Source organism: Lemur catta, chromosome 4 (genome assembly GCF_020740605.2).
Source record: "Lemur catta isolate mLemCat1 chromosome 4, mLemCat1.pri, whole genome shotgun sequence".
NCBI lineage: Eukaryota > Metazoa > Chordata > Mammalia > Primates > Lemuridae > Lemur > Lemur catta.
This window is the reverse complement of record NC_059131.1, coordinates 28,677,941-28,697,933: the sequence shown is the minus strand read 5'-3', so window position 1 is coordinate 28,697,933 and position 19,993 is coordinate 28,677,941. Positions and strand designations below refer to the sequence as shown.

Sequence of the window (19,993 nt, the reverse complement as noted above, 5' to 3'; positions counted from 1 at the left end):
TAAGAGCTCAATTACTGTCTCATCTCCCCAAAAGAAGAAGAATGTTCATAGAGAAAAAAAATTGGATCGGACATTTCCCTGGATTAGCATATTAAAAGTTGCTTAGTATAAGAGTTTGTTGAACTAAACTAGCCTTAGGCACTACTAATTTAAGATGTGTTTAGTCGTCTCCGTTTAGTGTTTATGCAAGAGTTTTTGTAAATAGATTATTTCAATAAAATGAATGAGACTCATCATGGAGAAGAGAGGAAAAATGAAAGCCAGGATTACATCAGTTGACTGCAGTTTATTGACTATTTGCTAGTGCCATGAATATGAGAAGTGCTAGAATATAAAGATAAGTGAGATAGTCACTGCCCTCTAGTAGGAGACTCAAAGACATTTATTCTTTGTGTTATAATATAATACTGTTGCTACTTATTTTGTTGCTTAAATTGTTGCAGCTGGAGCTGGAGCTCTTTTAGGTGGCTTCTGTGGAAAACTTTTTGCTCACTTCTTCCCTATTTTTTTTTTTTTTTTGAGACAGAGTCTCACTCTTTTGCCCTGGTGGCTGGAGTGCCATGGCATCAGCCTAGCTCACAGCAACCTCAAACTCCTGGGCTTAAGCAATCCTTCTGCCTCAGCCACCCGAGTAAGTAGCTGGGACTATAGGCATGCGCCACCATGCCCGACTAATTTTTTCTGTATATTTTTAGTTGTCCAGATAATTTCTTTCTATTTTTTGGTAGAGACGGGGTCTCGCTCTTTCTTGCTCAGGCTGTTCTCAAACTCCTGACCTCGAGTGATCCTCCCACCTCGGCCTCCCAGAGTGCTAGGATTACAGGCATGAGCCACCGCGCCCATCCAGCTTCTTCCCTATCTTGAGAACTGCCTAATGTTGGATCAGTGTTTTATGAAAAATAGGCTCTTTTGACCACCCACCACCTATATCAGTATCACATGGGATGTTGTTTCCAAAAAAAGCACACTCTTATCGCTAATCATTAGGAAATGCAAATGAAAACCACAGCGAGATACTTCTTCACACCAATTACAGTGGCTATAATCACAAAAACAAACAACCATACTGATGAGGAGAAATTGGAACCTTCATGCGTTGCTGGTGGGAATGTAAAATAGTCGGAAAATAGTATGGCAATTCCTCAAAAAACTATATATAGAAATGCCATATGATCTAGCAATTCCACTTCTGGCTATATTCTCCAAAGACATGAAAGCAGAGGTTTGAACAGATATTTGTGTACCAGTGTTCATAGGCAGCACTATTTACAATAGCCTAAAGGTGGAAACAGGCCACAAGTCCATTGCCAGATGAACAGATAAGCAAAATGTGGTAAATACACACAACAGAATATTATTCAGCCTTAAAAAGGAATGAAATTCTGGTGCTGCAACATGAATGAAGCTTGAACACATTTTGCTAAGAAAAAGAAGCCAGAAACAAAAGGACAAATACTGTATGATTCCACTTACAGGAGGTACCTACAATAATTATAATTCATAGAGACAGAAAGTAAAATGGTGCTTCCCAGGGCCTGGGGGAAGGAGGGAATGGGGAGTTATTGTTTAATGAGTACAGAGTTTCAGGCTGGAATAATGAAAAAGTTCTGGAGATGACTAGTGGTGATGGTTGCACAATGTGAATGTACTTGATGTCACTGAATTACACACTTGAAAATGGTTAAATGGTGGCTGGGTGCAGTGGCTCATGCCTGTAATCCTAGTACTCTGGGAGGCCGAGTCGGGTGGATCATTTGAACTCAGGAGTTCAAGACCAGCCTGAGCAAGAGTGAGACCCCATCTATACTAAAAATAGAAAGACATTATATGAACAACTAAAAATATATACAGAAAAAATTAGCCAGGCATGGTGGTGCATGCCTGTAGTCCCAGCCACTCGGGAGGATGAGGCAGGAGGATTGTTTGAGCCCAGGAGTTTGAGGTTGCTGTGAGCTAGGGTGACGCCATGGCACTCTAGCCCAGGTGACAGTGCGAGACTCTGTCTCAAAAAAAAAAAAAAAAAGAAATGAAAATGGTTAAATGGTAAGTTCTATGTTATGTATATTTTACAACAATTGAAAAAAAGTCGCATTCCTTGGCTCCATCCCAGGCATATTAAATGTCCAGAATGCTGCATAAAACAAAACAACCACCTTTTCAGGTCATTGTTATGCACGGTTTAGGTTAAGATCCACTGATACATGGCATTATCTAATGGAAAGTGGGGTAAACTGGATTTTGTTGGTATATCTTTAAAGAGAAATTTATCAGATTGATGAATTAAATTAGTACAATCTTCATATAGGTTTTTATGTTTAGTTCACTTGTTACCATTTGTACCTTACTACATGTGGTAACGTGAATAATGACTAACAATTATTTAGCATTCTGCCCCTTAAAGCACTTTCAGAAATATATTGATCATCATGTGATCCTATGGAGATGGGTGGTGATATTGCCATTTTCAGGTGAGGAACTTGAGATTTACGAGATTTAATGGCTTCCCTGAGATCATATAGGTAAAGTCAAATCTCCAAGATATATCTTCTGACAATTCCTGTTAGTTCCCTCTTAACAGTCACCAAGAAAATAGCAGGTGTTATTCAGGCTACTATAAATATTCCATGTTTAATTGTTCTGGGAACTAAAAAATGTGAAATGATTAAGTTAATCATGAACCATAAGGCTTATGCCACTTTATTTTGCAGACATGGCTTTTATCTTTTGACAGCTCTACTGTTCTTGCCATGTTGGCAATACTTAATATTTACAAAACTAAGATGTATTCATTTTGTATAAGGAAGTATTTTTATGAAGTATTACCATGTGAATACTTAATAAATACTAATTAATGCCAGTACTCAGGAAATCTAAAGCAAATCTATCATTCTGTGACATTGTTTTCTTTTCTTCCCTTGCATTGAAATGACCTCTATACCCAACCATTTGTGTAAAATAGTAAAATTCTCATAAATGTGACTGTTCTTTTAGGGCTTCCCTTTTGAAGAATATATTTGTCATAGTTGAGCCCAGGAGTCAGCAGACTCCCTTCTTTGCCAGGGGCATCCAGCAATGTTTTAGTAAAGTAGAAAGATGTAGGGGAAAGCCATTTCTAAGGTTCTTGTTTTACAAACTACCATCATGGACTTGGTGGAGGAAGGGCATTTTTATTTTACAGTGATTTAACATTTAACCACTTCTTGTTATTTTGATAGGATAGAGTCATTATATGATAAAATTATTAAAAATACAATCCGGGATCGCTTACCAAGCCTGTTCAGTATTTCCATGTCTCAGAGATATCTTAAGCATAATGAAGTCCAGAACTGTTTTGTTTGTTTTTTAAAAAAACAGGGTCTCACTAATGTTGCCCAGGCATGTCAGCATGCCTGGTAGTCTAGAACTCCTGATCTCGCTGTTCCCTCTCCCATTTATTAAAAAAATCTGCTCATCTTACAGTATTCTTCATCTTAGTAAATACACCTGCATCTGGCTGGTGATCTGGGCCCTATCTGACTCTAATTTCATTTCCTTCACTCTCCCCTTCATGTTATGTACGTGCTGTTCCCTTTGCCTAGAATGTTATCTCTCTTGCGTCACCAGTACACTTTTCACCTAAATTCTGCTCACCCTTCAGGTTTCAGCTTTAATCTTCCTTTCCAGAACCATTAGGTTAATTTAGGCTCCCATTTTATAGCCTCATGGTATCCTTTGCTTTAACAAGAACATCAGTAATAGCTACAGTTAACATTTATTAAACATTGACTATGTACTGGTACATAATATTATCAGAAGGATTAAATAATTTGCTCAGGGTTACACCCTGGTAATTGAAAGAACCAAGATTTGAATTTAGACAATTTAGCGCACACTTAACCCTTTCACTACTCTGACTTTTATTATGTAGCTATTTTTGTGATTGTTTAATTTCCTTACTGTACTTCTAAGCTCTGTGAGGGCAGGGACTTTGTATCTTATACTATCTGTTGAATATGTGCATGTATCATATTTGGGGTATAGCCTCTCTGTTACTCGGAGTGTGTGAAAATGGATAAAACTCACAGATGGAATTTATAGATGACATCAACTATTTTTACCTTCTAGAAATGATAATGATAGTTTCTATAAATGTGGAGAAATCTGTTTAGTTCATCTAGAAAATCAACTTACTGTAAAGTCATATATCAAGGAACCTGATCTATTTTGATGTTTGAATTTGAAAAAAATGTTTTTCCTTGCTCTTATGGCTTTGATTCACTGGAAGCTAGAATCTACTCCTTAGAGCTTGTAGCCAGTTATTTGGTGAATCTTATTAGAAAGATATGCAAGTCACAAATTGCCATCTGTTGGCATTTTAAGGAAGACTGCCAAAGACAGACAATAGACACACATGTACTTGAATTGCTACTCCAGCTTTAAATATGCCTCTTAGAATGGGATTAAAATTTAACATAGGATATGATGAATGGGAAGACTAGGGGGGAAAAACTGGGAATTTGATAAAGAGCTCCTACCTGTGTCAGGACATCATTGATAAAGGGCTGTCTGCCACTTTAGAAGACTCTTGAGTGTGAAGGTAAAGAGAATGCTTGAAGAAGAACTAAAAAAGAATTAAAGATTCTTTTCTTGAGTCAGTTCCTTGTTTTATTGATGGGAACTCTGTTATCACATGGTAATATTAAAAAAAGAAAACAAATTTTGTTTAGGAAGGTCATACTGCTTTTAAAATAAAACCAATGAAAAATGATATGAATTTAGCACTTGACACGTTTGGAATTTAATGTGTAGTTATTTTCTGTGGGAAAGGACTTTAAATATTGTCTTTCCCATGGCCAATATACACACAGGAGAAAACTCAATCATGTACCAATGAAAGATTTAATTAAATTTATATTTTATTTTATATACACATACACATAAAATATTTTAAATGTTCATAAATATGATACAGTAATTTTTAGCACAGTTTTGGAGGGGTTCATTCTTTTTCACCTTTTTTCTTCCCTTTCATCTATATCCCTGCCCTGCTAGGATCCTTTAACCCATGTTAACAACCAAGATTATATTATTCCATATTTTTTCCATGCTGCCATGTTCATGTACAAATATATATTTATAATACATTATGCACACATGTGTGTATGTATGTATGTTTGTATATATATTTTGAGCATTCCCTGTGTTTTAAAATTTTCCGAGTCTTTTCTCACTTAAGAATGCCTGTGGAGACCTGTCAAATGGCATAGCTCTAATTTGTTTTTTAATGATGATAAGCATACTAGTGTATTAACTTGCTAGGGGTGCCATAACAAAGTACCACAGACTGAGTGTATAAAACCACAAAAATTAATTTTCTCACAATTTTGGAGGCTAGAAGCCCAAGATCAAGATGTTGGTGGGTTGGTTTTTTCTAAAGCCTCTCTGCTTGGATTTTAGATGGCCATCTTCTCTCTGTGTCTTCACATGGTCTTCCCTGTGTTTATCTGTGTCCAGGTTTCCTCCTTTACCAGTCATTTTAGATTCAGGTCTACCATAAGACCCCATTTTAACTAATTACCTCTTTAAAGACTCTATCTCAAAATACATTCACTTTCTGAGGTGTACTGGGGGTTAGGATTTCAACATATGAACTTTGGTAGGGGGACACAATTCAGCCCATGAGAATAATATTTCATAATTTATTCAGCCATTCCCTTACTGATAGACATTAGTTTATTCCTAGTTTTATGCCATATGAACAATGGTGCAATAAAATCTTTGTATGTATATCCTTTTATTTTTATAGGCTAAATTCCGAAAGTGGGTTTTCTGGACCATAGGGTATATTTATTTTTCATTTTAATACTGGTTGCCAGATTACTTTTCAAAAAGTTTGTGTCAGCATTTAAGGTATGAGGATACCTTTTTCCAAGAACAGTCTGCATTCAGAATCCCTCTCTCTCTGTCTCCTCCCATTTACTCCTCAACTGCCTTCAATTTGGCTTCTGCTCCAGCTACTCTATTCATATTCCTCTCACAAGGGCCACCAATTATGTGCTAATTGCCTCATTAATTGGTCTTTTTAAAATATTCTGATTGAGTTTTGCAGCATTTTAAGCTTCTAGACACTGGTTTTTGTACCTCTCCTTTGACTTCTTTAGAGTATTACCCTCACCACCCTTTCCTAATTCTCTTTTGCCTTACCTTCACCTGCTTGCTGCTTGGAGGCAGGTGCTGCCCAAGATTCCATTCTGCCCTTCATTGCTCCTCTGTCTACCCTGGACGGGGAGATTTTATCCACCTCTGCTGTTGCTACTGTTACGTATGAGTGACTATGAATCCCAAATCCACGTCCTTGGCCTTAACCTCTTTGTTGAGCTTCAGACCTCGCTAGATTTCAACCTATTCTCTAGTAAATTTAAAGTAAAATTTGATTATTGCCTTAACATACCTCTGGTTTTTTTCCTTTCCCTTCCTCATTATTCTTTTGTTAACATAGATTCAGTTTTTCTTTGCCAGAAATGTAGAGGAAAAGGAGGGGAAAGACAATAATACAAAGCTGACATAGAGCAAAGAATGTTAAGTTCTGTGAGGACTGAAACTTTGTCTTATTCTGCTTTCCTCAAATGCCTATTATGTTGCTTAGCATATGTGATGTTCAGCAAATACTTGTTGAGTAAAAGAAGAAATTTAGGGAGGTGGAGGGAAGAACAGCCACCAAACATTGTGTCAGGCTAATTGGCCTGTACTCATAACTCTAATGTTTATATAGTAGTGTTTATTTGGTTTCTCCTGCAGCCTGAGGCATATTTTTCTCTCATATGAATTTAGATTTTTAACAAGTTTTGTAAAGTACCTAACTTTCCCTGCAATAAAACAGGCGGGTCTTAAGTTCTTATTTAAAGTTTTATTTACATTACATTTTAAGTATAAATAATAAAATGAAATAAATAGAACAGTTCATGATATTAATCAAATCCAGGCAAGTTAGCTTTTCTTCCTAGAGCAAACATTAACATTAGAAATAGGATGCTTCTCAAGGCTGAGCATGGTGGCTCACACCTGTAATCCCAGTGCATTGGGAGGCGGAGGCAGGAAGATTGCTTGAGGCCAGGAGTTCAAGACCGTCTTGGGCAACATAGCAAGACCCCGTCTCCACAAAAAATTAAAAAAGAAGTAGGATGCTTGTGGGTGCAAATTTTGAGCTTAGTTTTGGGAAAGTATTTCTTCAACATATTTATATCAGACAAGAATTTAACTATAATACTCACTGGCCCGTGCTTGTATTGAAAATATGATAAAAGGCTAATAGTATATAACAAGCTACTGATGGCCAAAGAAACCAGGCAGCCATGCTTAATTAGTCAACACTATGATTATTTTTAGTACTCTTCATTTTCTCAGCCTTTTCAACTTTTTGATGTGATGCGTTGTTTTTTCAAGCTATTTTTGTAAGACATCCTCCTGAAGTGGGAATTTAGGCTACAATGTCACTGCCAGCTCTCTTTCCAAGGTTTAAGCTTATGTAGTTGTGTTTATGTTTCATTTCCTCAGCTTTACTATTAACTCTTAATAGGTATCATTTTCTATATCCCTTATGTAAAACCTAGAGAGTATTCTTCATGGAAAGAGTTCAATAAATGTTTTTAATCAACCCAGAAGCATGTAGTCAGATGCTATTTATGAATTGTAAATCAGCTTGCTAGCTCTTTTAGTAATCCTTATTTGCTGTCTATCACACCTTATCCTTTATGCCCCAGTTTGAGTTTGACTTTTTTGTGAAGAATTCTGGTACCACATACACCCACACAAAAAAGGGTCACTTTTTTAGTCACCATTGTACCTTAAATATAACCCCATTTTAGCCCTCATCACACTGTGTTGTAGTGATTGTCTACATGTCTAGCTCCTTTGTAAGCTGAGCTCTTTGAGGGCAGATGCCATGTCTTCATTCATCTTTATGTCCCTAGCAAGTAATAGGATCTCAGGAAAACAAGAGATTGTTACATGGGCCTAAAGGCTAATTAACAGGCATCATGAAAATGAGAAATAGTTTTATTTATGGGAAAAATGTAAGTTCTCCAATTTGTTTGATTTTTATGTTTTTAAATTTTTTTATAAAGGATTTTTGCCTTGAGTTTTTAAACCAACCTCAGAGTGAGGAGAAATATGCACCTAAAACATCAAACATTGACTAAACTATCATAACACTGAGAAAGAGATTTAATAATTCAAATCTTTATTATTTGCTATGGTACAGGTTTTGTGAGTACTAGTTTTATTTCAAATTCTCCCATTATATACATAACTAAAAGTAGCAGATCTGGGCTCAGGGCATGACAGAATACAATCTAGAAGCCTTTCTAATTCTTCAGAGAGCCATTAGCTAGAAAAGACTATTAAAGATTCATCAGAATTCAACATAGTGTTTTCTGGCAGTTTACCCAAGGGGTTCCTAAATACACTTGGAGGACTCATGTTTCAAACAACTAGGAATTGATATTGACCTAATACCTTTGCTTTTTCAGATTCACAAAATCTAGCAATAATAGTTGACAAAGTTGCTTCAGAGTCTGCTAGAAATTACTGGAGACATAATGAACTGTCAAGATAGAATCAAGTAGTCTTAAGGATGGTTTAAAATTTAAAAGGTGTCATCTTTAATTGCATATGATGATTATACCTTAAAAGAAGAATTAATGTCATTGTCATATAAAATTCTTATTCAGACTATCATTAATTATTTAGTGAAGGATTTGCATTTATTGTACTTAAGTTACTTTAATTGCATTTAAAGAAGTATATGAAGTTTTCTGTCAACAAGCATAAGTATAAAATGTAATGTTTGTGAAAGGGAAAACCCACATTTAGTTTAAACCTAATTCTAAATACTTGTTATAATTGCTCATAAACACACACACACTTCAGTAAATACCAGCTGTGGATGGCTTCTGAAGGCTGTCATAAGATTGGGCAGGGTAACCTATTCTGTATAGACTTGAACATTTGGATCGTTTGATCTATGAAATGTATTTAAGTACCATTTAGATGGCATAGAGCACTTTAGCTGTAACACTATCTCATAGAAGTGTTTTTATTCTATCTGTATATGAAACGTAATACTTTTGTCTGCTCTTTAAAGAAATATCTTAACAGCATCTTCCTTGAAAGAATAAAGAACAGTCTGTGTATTTTTAGGAATTGGTACTCTGCTTGCCTTTTAAGTATGAACCATTGCATATGTTTTTTAGTCAGCGGTTTTGAAGTTTTTGTTTTTAAGGAAGTAAAACCATTTATTGGTTTCTTGTATAGAAGAATTTTGTGATCATAATTTGACAGATTTTAAGATGTGATAATGGTTGATGTCCAGAAACATAGAAGTGCAGTTGGCATCATGCATTATGTTCTGTCCAAGCAAACTAATTCTTTGATTTATTTACTTAATAGGTTTTATTGGATATTATTAACCATCAATAAATAAAACTGTTTGAATTTCTAAAATTCTGCTGATCATACAGAGTACCAAACTTAATTACATGTTTTATAATTATAAGCAGTATTAAGTTGTTTTTACCCACTGCATTTTCACTGCTGTGGCTGTATACAATTTATTTGATGCTATATAATGAACATCTATTTTAGTTCTAACTGCCTTTGTATCTTAAATGGTTTCTGCTGTAAGGGATTATGCTCCTGAAATAAACCAAACAACCAAATAGACTCTCCACTCTTTTTAATTTTAATTCCAAAAAAGAAATATTTTATGTCTCTCACCTCTACAACACAGAGGCTCTGAGTAGTCCCTGAATGTCAGGGGTTTGGAGTGAAACACAAGGAAAAAATGATTCCATAAATAGATAAACAAAGCCCTACCCAATTGGAACTTCACTGTCCAATGGAGGAAATAGAAAAGGTAACATGTAATTATAATTCAGTATGATAAACTCAGTAATAAAAATGTGGTACCTAGTAAAGAGCAGAGTATAAGGCCCATAGGAGCAGGGACGATGTCTGGTCGATCACTGTATATCCATCCAGCACCTAACAGAAGGTCTGGTATTTAACAGATTCAATAAATCAGTTAAATGAATGAGATTAATTTTGCCTTTGAAAAAGATGAGAAACAAGGAAGTCTTCCCAAATGAGGTAAAATCTGGGTTTTGAAAGTCAAGTAGGCAGATAAAAGGGAAAGAGAATGAATGATAGGCATGGAGAACAGTGAGTGAAATAACATGCCATATTCTAGCAAACTACAAATAGTTTAGATTGCTTCAGCGTAATGTGTAAATTGAAGAGCAGCTGGAGATGGGGTTATGTTAGTGAAGAATCATAATGTTTATATGGGTTTCTTTGAAAAACAATGAACTTTTTTTTTTAAAATAACACTTTACACTTTCTAAAACATGTTTTGGGATAGCTAAACCACTTCTTGAAAGGGCTTTGATATTTTTAAAAGATAATTAGAATTATAGTTGATTAAGTATTTTCATTTTAATATTATCTTTAACATTTTAGTTTTATGTCAGATTTTTAGTACATTTATAATGTTATGTAATTTATAAACATTGGAATCTTTTGTATAATCAATGATCATTTTACATTTTAAAATTATAAAGGTTTATAGGACTGTATTTCCATTTATGACAGGCAATGTTTATCAAAGTATGGCAATATACTTCAAGCCAAGTTTTATATAGAAACCCGCTATATAAATAGATATGGTCCATGAGCACCCACTCCCTACATTCATGGGCCTACTAGAATACTCCCCAGATTCTTCCAGGTTTGACAGCCAAAGGTTTAGTGGAAAAAACTCAGGCTTAGACAACAGGAGGCCCAGGTTCAATATTTACAGTATTACTAGTTAGTGACAGAATTGTGGGTATCTCTTTTTTCTCATCTGCATAGAGGTGCTGAGTTAAATGACCTCTAAAGTCTCTTTAATCCTAAAAGTCTGTGGTTTTGTAAATTTGTAGCTATTAGTTTATGTGATGCTGGGGCCTAGGACTGGAATGTAACCCCCACGTATGGTTACATTTCCCAGGACTACATCTTAGTCTAGAAAGGGGCTGTCTGTACTGTTATTTTCTAAAATATATGTATTTACTTGGAAAATATTAAGTACCTTCTACGTGTGAGATATAGTTTTTCTTGTTTAACTTATATAAGTTCCTTTTTTCCACGTTAAATTTGAGGTGTTGGTAGAATAGGTGGAAATATCTAGCACGTAACTTGAAGTGTGGTTCTAAAACTCAGGAGGGAAATCAGGGCCAGGGACAGGTTTGGGTTATCCATACGGGTGATTGTTCAAAATGAAGTAAATGAGATTACTCCGGAGAAAGTACAGAGGAAAGAAGCAAAGGTAGAAGGGGAAGAGGAACATATGGAACTCTACAGGGACATGGAAAAGGAGTAAGGAAATCAGATAAGGAATAGAATAAAATTGTGTTACTAATATTAAGGAAGAAGAGTTTCAAAAATGAATTTCTCTGAGAACCAGAGAGAAATAGCCCACCGTGTGGTGTTAGGATTCACTGCAAAATGAGGATGTCAGCCATTAAGATAAAAGTATATCTGAGAAGACAGTTTAAGCCACTGGGGGCAAGCAGCTAAATGTGCAAAAATAAAACTTCTGTCAAGTTCCAGTTTTGTTTCGTTTTTTTTTAATAGAGTGGTTCAGTCATGCTCAGGGTTGAAGGGGAGTAAGTTTAAAATAATAATAATAATTATATTAAACTTCATACTCATGTAGTTCTGAATTATTACAATGATATTAATATTTACCTCTAAAATATTTGACTTTAAAAAGTATGTGAATGCCTATGTATGTATACATACATATATATATACACCATTAACATACATTTTTAAAAATTTATTATATAGCTAGCGCACTGTTTATAAAAATTTCCCCATTCACTGAGACTATCATATCCTCTCAGCTAATGAGGCAGAGTAGGACAGACCACACTAAATGCTCTGGGCTAGTGAATACTGCACACTTTCATCTAATAAACACTCTACCACCCTTTGGAGAGTTGAACATGTTTTGAAATATGTATTATTTATCTCCTGGAACTGATTTTCTTGCCATTTATTTAGTGAGGAACAGTTTAGACCTATAGTGAGTGACAAAGACATGCAAGTAAAGACTCTCATGCTGGTTATTAAAATGTAAGCTTCACAAAGCCACTGTCCTGAAGTGCCTCTAGAGAAATGATTGCAGAAAAAGAAGGTAAAGATTTTAGGCCATCAATCTTCCCAAAGTATAGACAAAGTCACAGATTATCAAAGTCCTATTTTATGTCCTTTGATACAGGGTGACTTTGTGTTCACAAATATTTATCAGGCTTGTACTGTGTGTGCCCTGCACAGTGCTAGATGCCAGAGATACATTGGTGAACTTGCTGAGACATGTCCCTCTTGGATTTTATCATTTAGTAGGAATGAGAAGTATTAAACAAGGGTTAGGGAGCCATAGGAGTTCAACTTTTTTTTTTTTTTTTTTTTGAGACAGAGTCTCACTCTGTTGCCCGGGCCAGAGTGCCATGGCGTCAGCCTAGCTCACAGCAACCTCAAACTCCTGGGCTTAAGCGATCCTACTGCCTCAGCCTCCCAAGTAGCTGGGACTACAGGCATGGGCCACCATGCCTGGCTAATTTTTTCTATATATATATTTTTTAGCTGTCCAAATCATTTCTTTCTATTTTTAGTAGAGACGGGGTCTGGCTCTTGCTCAGGCTGGTCTCAAACTCCTGAGCTCAAACAATCCACCTAATCCCAATCCACCTTGGTCTCCCAGAGTGCTAGGATTACAGGCATGAGCCACTGCACCTGGCCAGGAGTTCAATTTTGCCCAAGCAGAGTGTTGAATAAATGTTCTACCTGGTTGCTGGCAAAAACCATATAAACTGCATCTTTGATCACCACCTGAGCCTCTCCCTCCCTTTCCCCATTTCTGCATCTCATTGTAATGATGGTGTAAAAAATATACTGGAATTATACAGTTAGGTAAACAGAATCTCCAGGAGCATGTTACAAGCATGTGTGGTACATGTGACTGGGAATAAAGGTTGAGAACTCCTGACTTCTGGGTCAGTAACATTCAAGTCTGTATTTGCAGTCCAGACCACATTCTTGAGTTCACATCCATGTTTTTGAAAATGTTATTTTTGTTTGTCTGTTTGTTTAATTAGCTGAAACATACATTTTAATTACTTTGCTTTTTTGTTTATAGGTTCAGGGACAAGTTCATCCTACTCTCGAGTCTAATGATGATGCTCTTCAATATGTTGAAGAATTAATTTTGCAGTTATTAAATATGTTATGCCAAGCTCAGCCCCGAAGTGCTTCAGATGTAGAGGTATGATAAATTTTGTTTCATATTTACTTTATATATATCTAATCTTTGTGTTTTTTTATGTCAGCAAAGGGGAAATATAAATGAAGACTGGATTTATTTTAACTTTGTACAGGTTGTATATCCCTTATTTGAAATATTTGGGACAATAAGTGTTTTGGGTTTTGGATTTTTTCAGATTTTGGAATATTTGCAGTATGCTTGCTGGTTAAGCATCCCAAATCTAGAAATCTGAAATGCTCCAAAGAGTATTTCCTTTGAGCATCATGTCAGCACTCAAAAAGTTTCAGATTTTGGAGCATTTCGAATTTCAGATTGGATTAGGAATAATTGGGTGTATGATAACTTATATGTTTTAGTTGTTAAACTGCTATTCCATATTTTACTTTTAAGCTAAAATGAACAACTTCTTAATGTTAGAATGGTATGCTAATACCTGTAAGAGTGGAATATGTCCAAGTGTTTCTTGTGTTCTAGCACTCCAAAAACATTTTCATTAATCTATTGATCTTCAGTTGTTACATATATTTTAGGTTTTAGATGGTAAGTGAATTCTTTCTCACCAATTGAAAGATGGGGAAACATCTAAACGCCTAGGAAGGAGGTTCTGTAGTGTCTTACAGAGAGGATATGGCCTCTGTCTTTTTAGGGCTTATAATTGGTGGAGATACAGATAGGTATGTAGGCAATAACATAATGTGATATACTATGAGTAAAGGCTGTATGGGAAACCATGAAAAGGGCAACTAACATAGATTTGGGGGTTTAGGGGTAGCTTCTCAGAGGAAGAGACATCTAAATTGAGTTCTGAAGGAGTCAAAAGTTTGAAACAAGAAGAAAAAAGGTTTGAAGTATACTACTTGTAGAAAATGGAAACTAGAGTGAGAAATATAAAAGGGGTTTTCTGGTAATGATGATGGATCATTTGACTTTAATGACCTCGAGGGTATAGTTGTTCAGATCTTTGAATTTCTGTGTCTTGCTTTTGTAGCATTCAAGTGGAACACAAAAAAAGATAAGTGGATTGAATGGTGTTTCACCATGGATGTACAGTGGCAGAAGGGTAGGGCAAGGGAATTGTAAAAACTGGTAATAGCAGTGATATGCAACCCTTTTAGGACACAACACACATAGAATGTAATAATGTTTTAATGGCACACAGTGATTGGGTAGGAGGTAAAATTTAGCTACCTCAGGCCCTGCCCTTCTCCCCTGAGGGCTGAGGGATTGCTGAGAAAAGCATCAGAGAATCTAAATTGGATAAGGAAATGTAATAATAGCTGATGGGTTTGCTATATAGAATTATGCACTAGTCTAAACACTTCTATGCTTTGTATTTCATTTAAACTTCATAATAACCCCATGGCGCTGTTTTTTTCCCTTACTAGAATGTAAGCTATGGGGATTTTTTTCTCGTTCACTGCCAAGTCCCCAGCACCTAGAACAACATCTGGCACAGAGAAGGCACTCAGAAAATATATACTGAATGAATGAATGTGGAAACTGAAGCACAGAGAGGTTGAATAACTTGCCCAAGGTCACAGCTAACAAGTAGTGAAGCCAAGACTCTAACCAAAAATGTTTGAAGCATGCATTCCACTAACCTATCCTGACAGGTAGGAGAGGGCAAATAGATTGGAAAAACACAGACGGAACAGGGTGTTGGATTTTTCAATAAAGTCAAATAACTGATAACACTAGAATATCTGAGTGACAGAAATAGAATAGACTGGGATCAGAGAAAGAGTTATTTGAATCTACAATTTCATAGGTAACATAGTTACAAAGCAGGATGTGGCCATGTGGTGGTGGCTAGACTAGAGGTGAAGGTCTCCAAGATGAGGTGTTTACATAATTAAGAGGCCAGGGTATTTAATGTGTCCTTAATATAAACAATACAGTCACATAGGATGATGGCACATGAGTGGAAGAGTGATATTCCAGAAACTGTTCACAGAGTAGAAAGGATGCTAAATCTATCTTCATGTGGGTTATAGAACAAGGACAGTACCTGCTCTAGAAGTCTTCAGGGAAGATCCAGGTTTGAGTTAAGGAAAAGTGTTAAGGAACATTGGTTGTGGATGTAGAAAAGATCAAATACTATGGAATAGTAATTCACTTTGATTTCTTAAATAATTCAAAGTAGGTCTTTTACATTTTTATTCCATTTTTCCATTGAATTATAAGATCATATATCTTTTATTCATAATTTCCTTTAGGCTCCTATTTTCATTGGGCTTCATAAAGTAGATCTCAAATAGAACTGGTTGCCTGACTCTCCTCCTCATTAACAATTCCAGTAGCTCTTTGGGATCCTAGTTAGGTTCCTCCACAGTGTTTATAAAATACAGTATCCGACCCTATGTCTAATGTATTAGAATGAGGTTACAGGTCTCATCTTGCTTATTATTCTGATGTTGGTACATTCCACATATTTGCTAGTCTGGTAACATTGCTAATTCAAATTCAGCTCTTTCCAGATACGTTGTACAGTACCTATGCTTATCTAATTTCCTCTTTTTAATTAATATAGAAACTAATACCATTTTCTAATATTGAAGATCTCCATGAATTCTCAGAGATAACTGTGAGTGTCTCAGTCTTCCACTTGCATAGATTTATCAATATCTAGGCATTCAAGACTCTAAATAAGGGATATTTCATAGTTTTGTTTTTTTAAATAGAATCTCTCTATGTTGCCCAGGCTGGCCTTGAATTCATGGACTCAAGTGATCCTCCTCCCTCAGCCTTCCAAATAGCTGGGACCACAGGTGTGCACCCAAATTCATAGCTTTTTATACTCAGAAGAGAACTTCTGAGATACCTAAGATATTTACCCTATACCCTGTATTTTTAAGCACTTCATCTGGCCCTTTAAAATAGAGGTAGCCATATGAAATTCCAGTGAGCTGGCTTTGGGCTGGGGACCGATTTTTTGGAAAGAGACTATATAACAGTGTAATAGTAATAGAAATATCAATCAGTTGTATAAGCCTATTAGGTTTTTCCATTTCAAAGTACTGTCATATAAATTTTTATGTCCTTACAACATTCCTGTGGGATAGTTATTATTCTCCTTATTTTATAAAAGAAAATTGACCCTCAGAATAGTAGAATAGATGGAAATGATGAAAACTTGGGTTTTTTCCAATCAATAGTCAAATACTTTTTCCTTGTACCATTCCTGGAAGGGTATTTAGATAAAAATATGGAGATGTGCATATTCTAACAGGGCATAATGGTGTCTTAATCCGTGCAGCCTGCCATAACAAAATACCTTAGACTGAATAATTTATAAATAGCATAAATTTATTGTTTACAGTTCTGGATGCTGGGAAGTCCAAGGTCAAGGTGCTGGCAGAGTCAGTGTCTGGTGAGGGCTCGCTCTCTTCTTCCATGTGTCCTCACGTGGCTTAACAAGGAAACAGGCTCCCTCAAGCCTCTTCTTTAAAGGCACTATATGGCAGAGCCCTCATGACCTAATTACTTCCCAAAGGGCCTACCTCTTAATACCACTACAGTGGGGTTTAGGTTTCAACATGGGGATACAAACATTCGGCCCATAGCAAATGGTGTCTTTATTCTTTAATCAGAAAATGATTTTCCATTTTCTTCATTCATTAGGATTCAGTATTTCTTTAATAAACTTACAGAGCTTTCCATTAAAATAATAAGGCAAGCCTTTCAAATACATTTTGAAGTGAGAGAAAATGCATCAGAATTTATAAAAAAATTTGAGGGCCATAAAAGAAAAATATATTTTTAAAAAATAGATCAATTTGAATTAACAGAATACACACATTTTAAAATCTTTCTTAAAAATATACTTTGTAGTGATTACCAGAGGCTGGAGTGGTTAGGGGGGAGAAGAGGTTGAGGACATGTTGGTGAAAGAAAAGATATTTACAGTTAAGAGGAGTAAGTTCAAGAGATCTATGGTACAGTATGGTGACTATAGGTAATGATGATACATCGTCTTGAAAAATGCTAGGAAAGTGGGTATTAAGTGTTCCACCACAAAAATGGTAACTAGGGTAGTGCATTTGTTAATTAGCTAGATTTAACCATTCCACAGTGTCTATGTCTTCCAGGTATATCATGTACACACAATAAATACGTACAGTTTTACATGTCAATTTAAGAAATAAATTTGAAAAAACATTTTTAAAAGATACACTTTGACTGCTTACAGTATAAGCATAATTCAAAGTAGGGTGGCAATTATTGCTTAATTTTTGGTGGCCCCTAAGGGGTGTGTTTTAATGAAAAACTAAGACTGATTTTTAGTGGCCCTGTAGTTTTAGGAAAATAAGTGCTTCAAAAGTGCTTGGAAACAGATAGATTGCACACATATCTTGCTTATGCTAATTAAAAGGTTTTGATAAATTGTACTACAGATTATCACAAATTGTGAACTATCATAATCCAAATAAATGGGATTTTGTTTTAATGATGTAGTCAATGTTCGCTAATACATGCCACCAATATATGAGTATTTACTCTCTGTCAGGCAGTGTTCCAGATGAATAAGGAAGTACAGTTGTCCCTCAGTATCCATGGGGAATTGGTTCTAGGATCCCCCCAACCCCCTGCAGATACCAAAATCTGCAGATACTCAAGTCCCTTATATAAAATGGTATAGTATTTGCATATAACCTATACACATCCTTCCATATGTTTTAAATCATCTCTAGATTACTTATACCTAATGCAAAGCAAATGCTATGTAAATAGTTGTTATACTGTATTTTTTATTTGTACCGTTTTTTATTGTTGTGTTGTTATTTTTTATAGTTCTTTTTCCAAATAATTTTGATCCATGGATGTGGAACCCATGGATATGGAGAGCTGACTATATATAAAAGTGCTCTGGGAATGCATAAGAATGGTATAAGATAGTATAAAAATTGCTCCAATCTCGTTTATTTTTCCCTCTCCTATAATAAGTATCATTTTCTGTATTTAGCAAAAGCTTATAGTATTTTTTCCCTTCCATATGTCCCTTGTAAAGTATATTCTTTTATTTCTTAGGTCTTGTCCTTTCATGATTGTATTGTTCTTCATTTCTCTAGGGTTAACTGTCTTGCCTTTCTGGCCTGCATGTCCTATATTTAACCAGCTTTGATTTCTTAGGACACTGATACATTTTTCTTCTTCTCCTTTAACTCAGGCTTTCTTGAACTCCTTTAAAATCTTAGACCTTTTTGTGACAAGCCGCCTCATGCTAAAATGTAAAAAGTCTGCTTTCTTTTTCCATTCATTTTTTTCTTTGGCATCCTAAAAAGTCCTTATAACTTCTAATGAGTTTTCCATTAACATTTAGATTTCCCATGTAATTTCTCCATATTTCTACCTTTCTCAACCAAAAAGAAATTTCTCCTACACATTTTAAGCCTTTGTTACTACTAGTAATAGGACTACAAAAGTACATCGGGAATCTGAATTTTTGCACTGAAGTACATACATAGGAATTTTCATAAGACCTAGAATATTGTATCAGAATTGATCTTCAAGATTATCCATTTAAAACCCCTTTATTGTGTAAAGGAAAAGACAAGGTTCTGCTACTAAGAGGCAGAGCCGAATCTCAAGCATAGCTCTGTATCTCATTAATTTTTTCCAGAGGTACTAGATGGGCTTTCTAATTTAAAACAAGTGAAATTACTAATCTTGACATTAGGAGAGTAATAGTATTCTGATTCACAAATCTTTCATTGATTATTCCTCTTTAAACTTCTTTTAAAAAAAATATAAAATATTTGTGAAAGACATTTTTGCTATAAAATTATAATTAAAATTAAATTAAATAAGTAAAATTTGCTATTAAAATTGTAATTAAATTTGCCACTACAAGAGATAAAGTAATTCTTTCAGTTTGGCCTTTCCATGTTCTGACCCTACTAATCTTTTCCCATATATTCTGACCCTTGGTGTTACCTCCTCAGTACATTATTTGTTAATTTGATTTCATCAATACACTAATAGGTTTAAAATATATCGTTTTTCATTATCATCATTTTCCCTTTCTTGCCTTTTATCATTCCAGATTTTTCTTTCCCCTTCTCTCCTTCCTCAAAACAATAAACTTGGAATGAGGTGGATAAAATTGATATAAATAGTGATTGCTGTTCTTCTGCCTCAATCTCTGCCTACAGTTTGCCTGTATAATTCTACCACTGGTGGCCTTTTTTCAGACATATGTTAAATCTGTTTAGAATTGTCAGATTGAGTTCAACTACTGTCCTCTTCCACTGCTTTTCTATCTCCAATATACACCAGTGTTTTTTAGACTCCAGGTCATGATCCATTATTAGTAAGTCATAATATCACTTTAGTGCATTCCCACCTAACATTTTAAAGAATAGAATGGAATAGAAAATATCTGTGTGCTGCATATAATGACAGGTTTTGCTTTTTGAAACTCTCACTTAAGTGTGGTGTATAAAGGTGTAATGTAAAATATGTTGAATTTATTATTTCTTTATATGAGTTGAGGTTTTAAAAAAAATTGAAAGGCCGCAGGTCATACCACTGTTAGGTTTGAATCATGGTTACACCCATTTGGTTAACCATGGGTTAAACTTAGCAGCATAAACATTTTAACTGAAAACCATAGTGATGTTAGTCCTAAATCTCTTGTCATTTTTGGATTAA

At 35.2% G+C, this 19,993-nt stretch overlaps 1 protein-coding gene across 4 annotated transcripts in view; it reads left to right on the top strand.

Annotated features, from left to right (window-relative positions):
• SOS1 (SOS Ras/Rac guanine nucleotide exchange factor 1) overlaps positions 1–19,993 on the top strand; it is a 124,822-nt gene that overhangs the window by 29,006 nt on the left and 75,823 nt on the right. For all 4 annotated transcript variants that reach the window (XM_045549445.1, XM_045549444.1, XM_045549443.1 and 1 more), the window contains exon 2: positions 13,217–13,342. In XM_045549445.1, the coding sequence (XP_045405401.1) occupies positions 13,217–13,342 (126 nt within the window). The remainder of the gene's footprint in view (positions 1–13,216; positions 13,343–19,993) is intronic.